We start from the raw sequence: 16,122 nt of genomic DNA, 5'->3' as shown, positions 1-16,122 counted from the left end.
GGAGTAAAGAGGAGCATGACATATGAGTTGCATCTAGACACTGATCTAAGATCAGTGAGGAGCTTACCCCCTAATGGTTAAGGTTAGAATTGGGGGATAGTGAAGCTGATCCTAGTCAGTGCCCGAGGGCAATGTCTATAGCCTCAGTCAATGGCTGCTGGGAGTTGTAGTGTGGTCAAGCCACCACCAGAGGGCACAGACACTATATTCACTCCCTGTGGCCAATCTCCCTTACAGGACCTCCTATTAGCCCAGACAGGCAGGGCCTACCAGCCAATCAGAAGTCTGTACACCACACTATGTTTCTTTGAGTGTTACATGGTTTCAATCCGTTTTAAAATAGTATTCTTCCTACTGAAAATCACCCTGGTCATGTTGCTCATGCAGTGATGTGCAACGTATACAGAACGTGTCTGTATAGAATTCACATCACTACCGTTAAGGTTAGGTAAACGACTACTACTGTTTCTGTGAGTGGTAGCGTACTCGCCATGTGGGGTGCAACAAATACACAATGTTTAGATATTGACTACTACAACACAGCCTCTCAATGTGACTGATGTTTTCACCACTTAGTTCAGTACTCACCTTTTAGTACATAGAAATAAGATTACAAGAACAGACATTCCCATTTAAACCAATATTCCATGATGGGTGGACCATTCATTCTATTGTATTTCTATGGTTTTGACAACCCATCCCAGGAATACAACAATGTACCTTTTAGCACTTAGTGGTTCCTCAGCCTCCACAGTGTTCTCCTCTGGGACGAAGCGGAAGTCTTCTATGTAGACCCCCACCCTGTCGTAGAGCCACCTCCACGCCCGCAAGTACAGGGTCTCCCCCTGCAGCGGCTTGTCTTTGTCTGGAGAGGCAGAGTTGGTACAGAGTTGAAGGTCAGGTCATGTTGTCATTAGGCTTATTTTCTTGTGTGTGGGTGTTTTATGTTATTGTATACTTGGAAGAGGACTCATGTTTGTTCTTTTGTCTTGTTACTGACTATAAATAAATATACATTCAAAAGACAGAAAGAGGGAGAGAGAGAGAAAGAGAGAGTGACCGGAAGAGAGGTTATAGGCAGCACAGGTTTATAATGAGTACAATGAAGTTGCCTCCTTGTCGGTTTGGTATTTCTGTTCCTAGATCTATATCTAAGGGCAACTTCTATAACTACCTGAAATTGTTTATTGAAATGAAGACCGGTAGAGAAGGATATATAGGTCTGTAGATCTCCCAGTTAAGAAGCTGGTTTAATTTAGAGTTAATACCAAAGACCCATTAACCTAAATTACACACTGAGCTCCTCGTGTGTGTCTTACAGAAACACAAATTCATGTACGTGCACATACACACATTCTACATTTGGAGAGGCTGCTCTAACTAACACCGTGGGCCTGTCTGGCCTAGATCAAACCTAGCCCATTTCCTAAAATAACCCCCTTGCCAGTTTCACCAGCACCTGAAGCTACTAGACGAACAACTTGTTCTGGAACCCTCAAAGAATGATCAAGATTTTTGATTTTACAAAGAGATACTTCTACAGCTCCTCTCTTCCGTCCCACGCACACAAACAGTGTCTTTCTTCCAGCCTCCCACACACACTAAAATATATCTGGTAATGAGGATGTTCAGCACCCAGAATGTGTTTTGCACTGAACACTGCTATTAAAGCTGCCTGTCCTTACTGTTGGGTTAGAGTTTTAAAATGATTGGGGAAACTGTGTGTGAGGGGAAACAGAGATCGTTTTTGAAGCAATTGTTTGATATGAGAATACCTTTTCTTCATCAAAGTTAGAGTTGTGTGTATGTGTATTCTGCATTGTCTCAAGAGATTCAGGACAAGTCCCTTTGTTTATTTTTTATTTTTATTTTCCCTTTATTTAACTAGGCAAGTCAGTTAAGAACAAATTCTTATTTACAATGACGGCCTACACCGGCCAAATCTGGACAACGCTGGGCCAATTGTGCGCCGCCCTACGGGACTCCCAATCAAGGCCGGTTGTGATACAGCCTGAAATCGAACCAGGGGGGTCTGTAGTGACGCCTCAAGCACAGATGCCTTAGACCACTGCGCCACTCGGTAGCACACTTTGTAAGTGTGAGTGTGTGTCAATATGTTAAATCCCCCATGGAGAAAATAGATTCTCCATCATCCTGAATCCCCCCCCCCAACACACACACACAGGGTTATTACAGTCTTCCAAGAATAGTCTTCCCTACACACTCCCACTGTAAAACATCCACATATCCCAGTCCCTATAGAGTCAGAGCAAACGTCAGTCCCTCCCCCTGATCTATCGCCTGTCCTTTTCCATTCCCGTCAGCTCTGCAGCCCCACTGGACTCCCACTGGCTTCAACCTGACTCCTGGATGCCTTCCCACAGTCTCTCAGTCCCTGGCTGCCCTGTGGCCCTACAAACCCTTTTATTTCACTGATCTATAGGAGTTACTGCTGTTTCTGACAAAGGTTTCTTCTGACCCAAAGCTTGAAAGCTTGGCTCGTTAAATACTGAAATTGGCATCTGATTTAAGTGACTTTTCTACAGATTGTCTCATATACTTTTCCAGTCTTTGCAGATCTGAAGGACTGGGATAGGTGTGAGCAGTATCAATCTGGTCTATTCAATTCCATAAATAGTAAAGGTAGGGGCAGTTTTTGTATACTATCAGCAGTCATACAGTGGGGAAAAAAAGTATTTAGTCAGCCACCAATTGTGCAAGTTCTCCCACTTAAAAAGAGATGAGAGGCCTGTAATTTTCATCATAGGTACACGTCAACTATGACAGACAAATTGAGAAAAGAAAATCCAGAAAATCAAATTGTGGGATTTTTAATGAATTTATTTGCAAATTTGGTGGAAAATAAGTATTTGGTCACCTACAAACAAGCAAGATTTCTGGCTCTCACAGACCTGTAACTTCTTCTTTAAGAGGCTCCTCTGTCCTCCACTCGTTACCAGTATAAAAGACACCTGTCCACAACCTCAAACAGTCACACTCCAAACTCCACACTCCACTATGGCCAAGACCAAAGAGCTGTCAAAGGACACCAGAAACAAAATTGTAGACCTGCACCAGGCTGGGAAGACTGAATCTGCAATAGGTAAGCAGCTTGGTTTGAAGAAATCAACTGTGGGAGCAATTATTAGGAAATGGAAGACATACAAGACCACTGATAATCTCCCTCGATCTGGGGCTCCACGCAAGATCTCACCCCGTGGGGTCAAAATGATCACAAGAACGGTGAGCAAAAATCCCAGAACCACACGGGGGGACCTAGTGAATGACCTGCAGAGAGCTGGGACCAAAGTAACAAAGCCTACCATCAGTAACACACTACGCCGCCAGGGACTCAAATCCTGCAGTGCCAGACGTGTCCCCCTGCTTAAGCCAGTACATGTCCAGGCCCATCTGAAGTTTGCTAGAGTGCATTTGGATGATCCAGAAGAGGATTGGGAGAATGTCATATGGTCAGATGAAACCAAAATAGAACTTTTTGGTAAAAACTCAACTCGTCGTGTTTGGAGGACAAAGAATGCTGAGTTGCATCCAAAGAACACCATACCTACTGTGAAACATGGGGGTGGAAACATCATGCTTTGGGGCTGTTTTTCTGCAAAGGGACCAGGACGACTGATCCGTGTAAAGGAAAGAATGAATGGGGCCATGTATCGTGAGATTTTGAGTGAAAACCTCCTTCCATCAGCAAGGGCATTGAAGATGAAACGTGGCATGACAATGTCATGCATCAGCATGATAATGATCCCAAACACACCGCCCGGGCAACGAAGGAGTGGCTTCGTAAGAAGCATTTCAAGGTCCTGGAGTGGCCTAGCCAGTCTCCAGATCTCAACCCCATAGAAAATCTTTGGAGGGAGTTGAAAGTCTGTGTTGCCCAGCGACAGCCCCAAAACATCACTGCTCTAGAGGAGATCTGCATGGAGGAATGGGCCAAAATACCAAAATACCAGCAACAGTGTGTGAAAACCTTGTAAAGACTTACAGAAAACGTTTGACCTGTGTCATTGCCAACAAAGGGTATATAACAAAGTATTGAGAAACTTTTGTTATTGACCAAATACTTATTTTCCACCATAATTTTTTTTGTCTGTCATAGTTGACGTGTACATATGATGAAAATTACAGGCCTCTCATCTTTTTAAGTGGGAGAACTTGCACAATTGGTGGCTGACTAAATAATTTTTTTCCCCACTGTAGGTGTTCCACCATAGTCCACTTTCTGTCTTGCTTACCTGTGTCTTTGCCATTGGCAGCAGGCGTTGGAGACGGGGGTTTACGGGCAGGCTGTGGCGGCGAGTCTTCCAACCTGATAGAAGAAAGAAGTATAGAAAAAGAGGAGAGGAGAAATACAGAAAAAGAGTGAGTCTTTGCAACACTATGTAAACAAACATTCAAGTATACCCTTCATGGGCTTTATGCCCTCTATAATTTTGGCTATTTGATGTGTAATGTGTCTTCATGCCCCCCTCTATGCCCTTGTGGACCTTACTGTAAGGCCAAGGAGACATGGTGGAATGTCCTTTTGGCAGGAGCTAAAACGCCACTGAAATCCATTCTAAGTGGACTGGGTGAACCAGAGGCTTTACTTAATGGAAAATTCCACCCCAAAAATATATTTTGGTATTTGTTTCATTAGTCCATTGGTTATATAGTTCCAAAAATATTGTGCATGTCAGCAATCAAGATATATAACTTTCAAAATACAGAAATTCAGCTGGTATCATACAGGCTGCATTTCTGTATTTTGAAAGTTATATATCTTGAAAACTTGATGGCTGACATGCAAAACATGTTGGGACTATATCAACAATGGACTAATGAAACAAATAAAATATAGTTTTGGGGTGGAATTTTAATTTAACAGTTAATCGAGTGCCAAATGACACAGAAGTGATCATCCCAAGACTAACTAAATGCTGCGTCATGCTCTGTGCTCTGATATAGAAGCGCGTGACCTGGTTGTGACACATACACAAACACTACAGCGAGCACACACGCACAGGTCCTTGAGGAATTCCCTGCCATGTGCCAACCAAGCTGCAGGGGCAGCTATTTATACCTGCTGCAGCCCAGGGTGATCCACCCCACCGAAGGACAACTTACTGGGGTAGGTAGGATGGCATGCAGGGAGTGGAGGAGGTGGAGGGTTGCAGCACTGAAGGCAGCACACACACACAGAAACCGAGACAGAGAGAGCAAGCGAGAGCGAAACGTGACTAACTAAGTGAGCAACACTTAGAGAATGAGATGACACATTATGTTCCCCTCGCTCTCTCCATCACCCACCTGGATTTTAGCACCTCGTTCATCCTCAGTTCGAGATCGAGCCTCTTCCCTCTCTCTCTCTCCAGCTCTTCCTTTAGCTTCTCCACATTGGTTTCCTCTCGTAGCTTCCTCAATTCTTCTTCTGAAAAACACAAACACAACACATTAATGACTGGTATTATCATGATGATGATTATTATTATCACATTTGATTACCTCCTTTGTTAATCCACATACAGACAGAGAAATATATTCCAGAATACAATTTCCATTTGTTCAAAATCTGGTCAAAAAAATGAAAAAGACAAAACCTTTGAGACGATCTGGATCACATTGTCACATCTTTAGAAGGGGTCATTTCAGAATAATAACAGTGTTATTCTGGTAGCTTCTGAGCTGTGATTACAGTTCAACCCCTGCAGACCGCAGTACAGAAGGATAATCACGGGATGAGACCGTGATCCTCTTACCTTGTCCTACTTGGCTCCCTTCACTGCTCTGCCCTGTACCCTGAGCCAAGCCATGGAGGTTTCAGAGTGACCCAGGTGCTAAGAGGCTGGTCACTAGTCACAATACATACCTGACAGACGAGAGGACACTGGTAATTGTTTCACTAATGTCCCCCCTTTCTTTCTCGCTTGCTAATTTCCTCTCTTTTCCTTCTCGCTTTCTCTTTCTGTCTCTCTCACCCTCTCATTTTCTTACTGACCTCTTTCCATCCCTCCTTCCCTCCCTCCCCTATCCAGTATCTCTCCTCGCCTGGCTGGCTCCAGTAGTGTCCGGCGTCATCAGGTGACTGGGCAGACCATGCTTCCTCTCAGCCTCATGCCTGAGCTCGGCCCTGTGTTCCTGCTCACCTTTTGTCCCTCCACACACAACCACAGAGTCTCTTGAATAATGGAAGAGAGAGGGCAGCTCCTCTCGCAACCTCACAAAAAGACTGGAGGCACATGGTTTATGAACATGGCACATAAACTGATACACTGGATTCAAAACTTTTTAAGTAATTAATTTGCATTTTATTGCATGACATAAGTATTTGATCACCTACCAACCAGTAAGAATTCCGGCTCTCACAGACCTGTTAGTTTTTCTTTAAGAAGCACTCCTGTTCTCCACTCATTACCTGTATTAACTGCACCTGTTTGAACTCGTTACCTGTATAAAAGACACTTGTCCACACACTCAATCAAACAGACTCCAACCTCTCCACAATGGCCAAGACCAGAGAGCTGTGTATGGACATCAGGGATAGAATTGTAGACCTGCACAAGGCTGGGATGGGCTACAGGACAATAGGCAAGCAGCTTGGTGAGAAGGCAACAACTGTTGGCGCAATTATTAGAAAATGGAAGAAGTTCAAGATGACGGTCAATCACCCTCGGTCTGGGGCTCCATGCAAGATCTCACCTCGTGGGGCATCAATGATCATGAGGAAGGTGAGGGATCAGCCCAGAACTACACGGCAGGACCTGGTCAATGACCTGAAGAGAGCTGGGACCACAGTCTCAAAGAAAACCATTAGTAACACACTACGCCGTCATGGATTAATATCCTGCAGCGCACGCAAGGTCCCCCTGCTCAAGCCAGCGCATGTCCAGGCCCGTCTGAAGTTTGCCAATGACCATCTGGATGATCCAGAGGAGGAATGGGAGAAGATCATGTGGTCTGATGAGACAAAAATAGAGCTTTTTGGTCTAAACTCCACTCGCCGTGTTTGGAGGAAGAAGAAGGATAAGTACAACCCCAAGAACACCATCCCAACCGTGATGCATGGAGGTGGAAACATCATTCTTTGGGGATGCTTTTCTGCAAAGGGGACAGGACGACTGCACCGTATTGAGGGGAGGATGGATGGGGCCATGTATCGCGAGATCTTGGCCAACAACCTCCTTCCTTCAGTAAGAGCATTGAAGATGGGTCGTGGCTGGGTCTTCCAGCATGACAACGACCCGAAACACAGAGCCAGGGCAACTAAGGAGTGGCTCCGTAAGAAGCATCTCAAGGTCCTGGAGTGGCCTAGCCAGTCTCCAGACCTGAACCCAATAGAACATCTTTGGAGGGAGCTGAAAGTCCGTATTGCCCCGAAACCTGAAGGATCTGGAGAAGGTCTGTATGGAGGAGTGGGCCAAAATCCCTGCTGCAGTGTGTGCAAACCTGGTCAAGACCTACAGGAAACGTATGATCTCTGTAATTGCAAACAAAGGTTTCTGTACCAAATATTAAGTTATGCTTTTCTGATGTATCAAATACTTATGTCATGCAATAAAATGCAAATTAATTACTTAAAAATCATACAATGTGATTTTCTGGAGTTTCGTGCTGACGCGCGAAAAAATAGTCTGTCGTAATAATGTAATGTAATATGCCATTTAGCAGACGCTTTTATCCAAAGCGACTTACAGTCATGCGTGCATACATTTTTGTGTATGGGTGGTCCCGGGGATCGAACCCACTACCTTGGTGTTACAAGCGCCGTGCTCTACCAGCTGAGTAACACTGTCCTCGGTTGCAACACTCACTGCCGTGTGATTTATTTAGAATTCAAGGCACACTTAACCAGCATGGCTACCACAGCATTCTGCCGCGATACGCCATGCCATCTGATTTGCGCTTAGTGGGACTATCATTTGTTTTTCAACAGGAAAATGACCCAACACACCTCCAGGCTGTGTAAGGGCTATTTGACCAAGAAGGAGAGTGATGGAGTGCTGCATCAGATGACCCTGGCCTCCAATCACCCGACCTCAACCCAATTGAGATGGTTTGGGATGAGTTGGCCGTAGAGTGAAGGAAAAGCAGCCAACAAGTGCTCAGCATATATGGGAACTCCTTCAAGACTGTTGGAAAAGCATTCCAGGTGAAGCTGGTTGAGAGAATGCCAAGAGTGTGCAAAGCTGTCATCAAGGCAAAGGGTGGCTACTTTGAAGAATCTCAAATATAAAATGTATTTTGATTTGTTTAACACTTTCTTGGTTACTACATGATTCCATGTATGTTATTTCATAGTTTTGATGTCTTCAGTATTATTCTACAATGTAGAAAATAGTAAAAAATAAAGAAAAACCCTTGAATGAGTAGGCGTGTCCAAACTTTTGACTGGTACTGTATATAAAATAAAAAAATATGGGGGATTGGAAATTATGCAGAAAATTACATTGATAGTAGCCACAATCTATTTTCTATATTAAAGCTGATCCACCCGTCCCCAAAGAAAAACACTGGAGGAGAAGACAAGGATGAGGGCCGCAAGATCCAGTCCATCTGGTATCCGAGTTGTCAGTTGAAAACAATAGAAGCCAAACTCTTTGGTCGGGAGCAACAGAGCTAAGTGAGTAGATCCACTGCCCTTATACAAATGGTAAGGAATGGTACGGTAAACACTGCCATACCGTAGATCAGTGCTGAGGTGACTGTTGTCAAATGTATTATCGTGATAAAAATAGGTGGGTAAATGCTGATCGCCGTTCACTGTGAGTGAAGTAACACTCCCTATATTTTCAATGCATTTTTTGGGGCAAAAGGTGGTTAAAAGCTTACGCAAAACATAAAAAGGTGTGTAAACAGCATTAACCCTTCACTACACCACTGTCGGTTGTTGTGCGTAGGCTCACGGTACTTACTAAAAGGAACACAGCTCAACAGCCTGTGGAACTAACATTCATTCTAAATGACTACCCACACCATATCACTACCCGTCTCCATACAACTACTACGGTATAATATCCTGTCACACACCAGTCATAACTCAGTGGTTGACTTCATGCTACACAAATTAATGCACACACACACACCACATTACACGCATCCAAATAGATATTGGTGTTACTTTACCACACAGCCTTCAATCAGTCTTTCTCCTAAACATGGATAGTGCTGCTCCAAAGAAAACGTCCTGCTACTAACGTACCATCTTATTCTGAGTCGACTTTGTACTGAAGCAACCTTACACATCAACCCTGCTAGCCTGTACAGTGTGATTAGACAGACTTGTCACCAGGATCACTCTCAGACTCCAAAACAGCACTGTGACACTAGGGGTCAAAATCAAACAGAGAAGGTGAGAGAAGAAAATTCAGAAAACGTATCAATAGATGTCTGTCCACCCGGTGAGTGTGTATAGAGAAGAGAGAGAGTGGGGGGGGAGAGAGAGAGAGACAAAGGTTGACAGAAATAAAAGAGAGAGTGGGGGGAGAGACAAAGGTTGACAGAAATAAAAGAGAGCAAGAGAGAAAGAGGTTGAGAGAGAGAAAAAGAGAGACTACTCCCCCCTGTAGGGCCACATGTATAATTCACAGACAGTTTCCTCTACCACCATCTCCCTAATTATCTACCATAGGAGATTTATAACACAGCAGTGTCACACTCCTCTTCTCTCTCTCCATCACCGTCTCTCTCCATCACTCTCGTTTCTACCTGTTAACCCTTATCAAATATTTATCAGTCCCCCATGCTACCCCCTACCTGCTAGCACAGCCACAAGCGGAGTATCTGAATTCCCTCTCTAAGCTGGAGATGATACAGAACATAGAAATAGAACCCATTCTATTTCTAGGACACAGAACCCAGACTACATATGAGCTGTGTCTCTCCTCCCATCCATTCCCCTCACCGCTCTTCCTCCCTCCTTTGCGCCATCTCTTACTTCCTTTCTCTGTCCCTCGATCCAGTTAATGATGGCCTCCAGGCAGGTAGAATGGTATATCTCATTGTGTCAGTGTGTTCCGTCAGTGTTGGCATAAAAGGACCAGTCTGGGTGGAAGCTCATATGTGTTGTAGCAAACAATTAAAGCCTTGTCATCCTACACATACCATGTCTGGTATGAATGAACACAAAGAAGAGTTGGCTGAAGCACAGACAGAATGGACCACCTGGCTATAGCTATAGTGTATACTCCAGTACTACATGAGTATCTGAATGGGGGCTTGCCAGTCAGTGAGTGAATAAGTGGCTCTCTAAACAAGCTCTCTTACATAGTAGCTACTACAACTCAGCTTATTATACAAATTACTACAGTACTTTAACAATGGAAGTTTGCCTTGTTTTACCTCTACCCCAGTTTGTATGTGTAACCATGATTGTAAACTGTATTTATGTAAACATATGTCTGTGTTTGTACAGTCGGTCAAAAGTTGAGAATGACACAAATATTAATTTTCACGAAGCCTGCTGCCTCAGTTTTGATGATGGCAATTTGCATATACTCCAGAATGTCATGAAGAGTGATCAGATGAATTGCAATTAATTGCAAAGTCCCTCTTTGCCATGAAAATGAACGTAATCCCCAAAAAACATTTCCACTGCATTTCAGCCCTGCCACAAAAGGACCAGCTGACATCATGTCAGTGATTCTCTCGTTAACACAGGTGAGAGTGTTGACGAGGACAAGGCTGGAGATCACTCTGTCATGCTGATTGAGTTAGAATAACAGACTGGAAGCTTTAAAAGGAGGGTGGTGCTTGAAAGCATTGTTCTTCCTCTGTTAACCATGGTTACCTGCAAGGAAACACGTGCCATCATCATTGCTTTGCAAAAAAGGGCTTCACAGGCAAGGATATTGCTGCTAGTAAGATTGCACCTAAATCAACCATTTTTCAGATCATCAAGAACTTCAAGGAGAGCGGTTCAATTGTTGAAGAAGGCATCAGGGCGCCCAAGAAAGTCTAGCAAGCGCCAGGACTGTCTCCTAAAGTTGATTCAGCTGCGGGATCGGGGCACCATCAGTGCAGTACTTGCTCAGGAATGGCAGCAAGCAGGTGTGAGTGCATCTGCACGCACAGTGAGGCGAAGACTTTTGGAGGATGGCCTGGTGTCAAGAAGGGCAGCAAAGAAGCCACTTCTCTCCAGGAAATACATCAGGGACAGACTGATATTCTGCAAAAGGTACAGGGATTGGACTGCTGTGGACTGGGGTAAAGTCATTTTCTTTGATGAATCCCCTTTCCGGTTGTTTGGGGCATCCGGAAAACACCTTGTCCGGAGAAGACAAGGTGAGCGCTACCATCAGTCCTGTGTCATGCCAACAATAAAGCATCCTGAGACCATTCATGTGTGGGGTTGCTTCTCAGCCAAGGGAGTGGGCTCACTCACAATTTTGCATAAGAACACAGCCATGAATAAAGAATGGTACCAACACATCCTCCGAGAGCAACTTCTCCCAACCATCAAGAACAGTTTGGTGACGACCAATGCCTTTTCCAGCATGAAGGAGCACCTTGCCATAAGGCAAAAGTGATAATTAAGTGGCTCGGGGAACAAAACATCGACATTTTGGGTCCATGGTCAGGAAACTCCCCAGACCTTAATCCCATTGAGAACTTGTGGTCGATCCTCAAGAGGCGGGTTGACAAACAAAAACCCACAAATTCTGACAAACTCCAAGCATTGATTATGCAAGAATGGGCTGCCATCAGTCAGGATGTGGCCCAGAAGTTAATTGACAGCATGCCAGGGCGGACTGCTGAGGTCTTGAAAAAGAAGGGTCAACACTGCAAATATTGACACTCTGCATAAACTTAATGTAATTGTCAATAAAAGCCTTTGACACTTATGGAATGCTTGTAATTATACTTCAGTATACCATAGTAACATCTGACAAAAAAAATCTCATAACACTGAAGCAGCGAACTTTGTGAAGACCAATACTTGTGTCATTCAAAACTTTTGACCACAACTGTATATGTAAGCATATGTGTCAGTGTGCTAGTTTTGCGTGGCATGGCTCAAAACTGCAACCAAAACACTCACATTAGCAGTGCGACATCAATTTTGAATTGGTCGCTAGGGTGCCACTGAATTTTTTTTTAGCTAGTTGTTGGTTCACAATTTGCTTGGTTTTCATTATCAAGATTTATTCAAAACAGCAATAGGTATGCTGACCAGGTATGAAAAAGTTGGGTCCGAAGTCTTGGTTGAATCTTCACGATGCGCAATTCAGTTATTATGCTCTGTTTGAATGAACATTTCTAAAGGCTTTCCAAAAATCCTTCCCAATTAAAATGTTGACAGCAAAGTAGGCCTACCTGGCAGAATAATATCATGGTGATTTGTATCAATCGCGGGGCATTTGTAGCCTACACTGTACAGTAAAAAAAAACAGCTAGCCAAACACAACGGACTCTTGCTAAGGCGCACAATTGAATTAAAGGACAACTACACCCTCCCCCGCACAAATTGTTTAGATTGTTCCCAGACCTCAAGTTGTCTCCTGATGTGGTTTAAGCATTGTTGTGGACTTCGAACATCCAATTTGTTTCGTTTTTCAATTTTAAATGTTGGAAAAATAAACCTGGAAAACTGAAATTATCAAAAGATAAAAACGTATTTTTAGGGCCCTACAACTGTAAAGTGACTTAAAAATCGCAAACAATAATACCCTTTGAGATAGCGCAAAGATTTCCCTCCAAACAATCAATGGAAAATGTAAACTTAACTAAAATACAAATGCCACAATTTCAAAGATTGTACTGAGTTACAGCTCATATAAGGAAAATCAGTCAATTGAAATGACTGGGAATACAGATACCTTAAAACAATGTTAGGGGCATGGATCAGAAAACCAGTCAGCATCTGTTGTGACCACCATTTGCCTCATGCAGCGCGACATCTCCTTCGCATAGAGTTGATCAGGCTGTTCATTGCGGCATGTTGTCCCACTACTCTTGCTGGATATTGGTGGGAACTGGAACATGAGGTGATGGTGGCGGATGAATGGCACAACAATTGGCCTCAGAATCTCGTCACGGTATCTCTGTGCTTTCAAATTGCCATCGATAAAATGCAATTGTTCTCATTGTCCATAGCTTATGCCTTCCCAAACGATAACCCCACCATGGGGCACTCTATTCACAACATTGACATCAGCAAACCACTCGCCCACACAACGTCTGCCCGGTACAGTTGAAACTGGGATTTATCTGTGAAGAGCACACTTCTCCAGCACGCCAGTGGCCATTGAAGGTGAACATTTGCCCACTGAAGTCGGTTACGACGCCGACTGCAGTCAGGTCAAGACCCTGGTTAGGACGACGAGCACGCAGATGAGCTTCCCTGAGACAATTCTGACAGTTTGTGCAGAAATTCTTAGGTTGTACAAACCCACAGTTTAATCAGCTGTCCGGGTGGTTGGTCTCAGACGACCCCGCAGGTGAAGAAGCCAGATGTGGAGGTCCTGGGCTGGCATGGTTACACGTGGTGTGCAGTTGTAAGGCAGGTTGGACGTACTGCCAAATTCTCTAAAACAGCATTGGAGGCACCTTATGGTAGAGAAATGAATATTACATTATCTGACAACAGCTCTGGTGGACATTCCTGCAGTCAGCATGCCAATTGCATGCTCCCTCAAAACTTGAGACATCTGTGGCATTGTGTTGTGTGACAAAACTGCACATTTTAGAGTGGCCTTTTATGGTCCTCAGCACAAGGTGCACCTGTGTAATGATCATGTGGTTTAATCAGCTTCTTGATATGCCACACTTGTCTGGTGGATGGATTATCTTGGCAAAGGAGAAATGCTCAATAACAGGGATGTAAACACATTTGTGCACACAATTTGAGAGAAATAAGCCTTTTGTGCGTATGGAACATTTCTGGGATCTTTTTTTTTCAGCTCATGAAAGATGGGACCAACACTTTACATGTTGTGTTTATATTTTTGTTCAGTATAATTATGTGTATGGAGGGTAGGTCACTATAGGGTCGGCAGATAGCGTAACAGTTAAGAGCGTTGGGCCAGTATCTGCAATATTAAGCTGATCTACCCCCCCCCAAAAAAAAAGAGCGTTGGGCCAGTAACCGAAAGGCTGCTGGTTCAAATCCCCGAGCTGACGTTATGGGACACCGGTCAGGTCAAAATTGGTGCGATCAAATCATGTGCTGGTGCCATGAACTGAAAAAGTTAGTAGCACCAGTGCCACCTGTGGAAAAAGTTAGTCTCGACTAGAGCCCTGTGTGGTATAAGTAGCTTAGTTGTGACCTCGTGCTCAGTGCCAAAGAATGCCTGTAACCCTATTAGACACCAGCTGACAGGACAGAGAAGCAGGCTAGGTAATAAGTGCGAAGCATGCTGGGTAATATAACAGACAGGCCTTTCCCCTGTGACTCCCTCCCTCTCCCCATGCTTGTGTAATGGGTATTGAATGTGCTTGAGTAATCAGGCAGAGCCAGTTACACTCTGTCACTCTTCATCCCGTCAGCAGGTCATCAGCAGGCCCCTCTAAACATCTAAGGTTGCTCATCAACCGAGGATGCTTTTACATCCAACCTCCCCATTCCACCCCTTCACTGTGGGCCAGAAAGAAAAGAAAGTAAAAAATATATATGTTAAATATGTTGGGCTTTATAGTTTGTTTATTTGTATGGGTTGGGCTTTAGCTGAGATTATTCTTTACAGAGTCAAGTATATTTGTCCAGGCCTCAAGTGTTACTTGACTAGCTCCATTCATTCTCACTGTCAATAATGGTAAATGTTATAACTTCTAACAGTGACTGTATCCACTGGCGAATTGGGAGAAAGTGGGGCGATTGCCATCTAAGTGCCAACATATTTTTTTGCGGCAGTGCTGCCTGCCAGTAGTAATAGTCTCTGATTGATTGAGAGATTCAAGGAGCTACCGAAGTTTAGCAACATAGTAGATGCAACGCACTGAATATTTCCATCCTAAATTAATTTTTGTAACTTTGTCCCAGAAGCATTTAACTGTATGGCACTCCCACATCATATGAAGGAATGTGCCTACCTGATTTAGGAGGAACAGTAAACTGTTGGGTCAAATTTAATTGTAAAACTTTTCCTTGTATTTAACACCAGTCTGTGAACAAACTTAAAAATGTTTAAATTGATGGTTAGAATTATGGTATTTCAAGATAATAATGTTCCATATTCTGTTCCAGTTAAAGGGTTGTTCAGATTCACTTAGATCTGTGGACCATACTTTTTTAATGGCTAGCTCAGAATATGATCTTTCCAAAAGTTCTTTATATATTAGAGAGATCAATCCTTTCGGAAGCACAGATAATTCATTTATAAAGCCCATCATTGGATGGCTTGGTAGTTGGGTTTCCCAAGGGATTCTATAGGCTAGCAGCTGTAAAAAATGTAAATGTACACTGAGTATACAAAACATTAAAGAACAGGGTCCTGAAGAACTGTAATACCCTGTTTTTCTGAGTTGTGGCTGAACAAGGACAATATACAATGAGTATACAAAACATTAAGAACACCTGCTCTTTCCATGACATTGACTGACCAGGTGAATACAGGTGAAAGATATGATCCCTTATTGATGTCACTTGTTAAATCCACTTCAATCAGTGTAGATGAAGGGGAGGAGACAGATTAAAACAAGGATTTTTAAGCATTGAGACAATTGAGACATGGATTGTGCATGTGTGCCATTCAGAGGGTGAATGGGCAAGAGAGAATATAAGTGCCTTTGAACGGGGTATGGTAGTAGGTGCCAGGCTCACCGGTTTGTGTGAAGGACTGCAACGCTGCTGGGTTTTTCACGCTCAACAGTTTGCCGTGTGTATCAAGAATGGCCCACCACCCAAAGGACATCCAGCCAACTTGACACAACTGTGGGAAGCATTGGAGTCAACATGGGCCAGCATCCCTGTGGAACGCTTTCAACACATTGTCCACGCCCTGACAAATTGAGGCTGTTCTGAGGGCAAAAGGGGAGGGGGTGCAACTCAATATTCGGAAGGTGTTCCTAATGTTTGGTATACTCAGTGTATATGGGTCTTTAAAATCTTGGAATGTTCTAAAATCATTACTGGCCATGATTTCGGCAAGGGTACGGATTCCACATTTGGACCATTGAGGGGGGTGCAAA

At 43.7% G+C, this 16,122-nt stretch overlaps 1 protein-coding gene across 3 annotated transcripts in view; it reads right to left on the bottom strand.

The window, feature by feature from the left end:
• Positions 1 to 16,122, bottom strand: part of LOC121554979 (GRAM domain-containing protein 4-like) — an 87,651-nt gene that overhangs the window by 13,874 nt on the left and 57,655 nt on the right. For all 3 annotated transcript variants that reach the window (XM_041868720.1, XM_041868721.1, XM_041868722.2), the window contains 3 exons: positions 5,308 to 5,428; positions 4,254 to 4,327; positions 721 to 865 (listed from right to left, as the gene is read on the bottom strand). In XM_041868720.1, coding sequence (XP_041724654.1) covers positions 721 to 865; positions 4,254 to 4,327; positions 5,308 to 5,428 — 340 coding nt within the window. The remainder of the gene's footprint in view (positions 1 to 720; positions 866 to 4,253; positions 4,328 to 5,307; positions 5,429 to 16,122) is intronic.

The sequence above is a fragment of the Coregonus clupeaformis genome, chromosome 40, assembly GCF_020615455.1.
Source record: "Coregonus clupeaformis isolate EN_2021a chromosome 40, ASM2061545v1, whole genome shotgun sequence".
In the NCBI taxonomy this organism is placed as follows: domain Eukaryota; kingdom Metazoa; phylum Chordata; class Actinopteri; order Salmoniformes; family Salmonidae; genus Coregonus; species Coregonus clupeaformis.
This window is presented reverse-complemented; position numbering and strand designations above follow the sequence as displayed.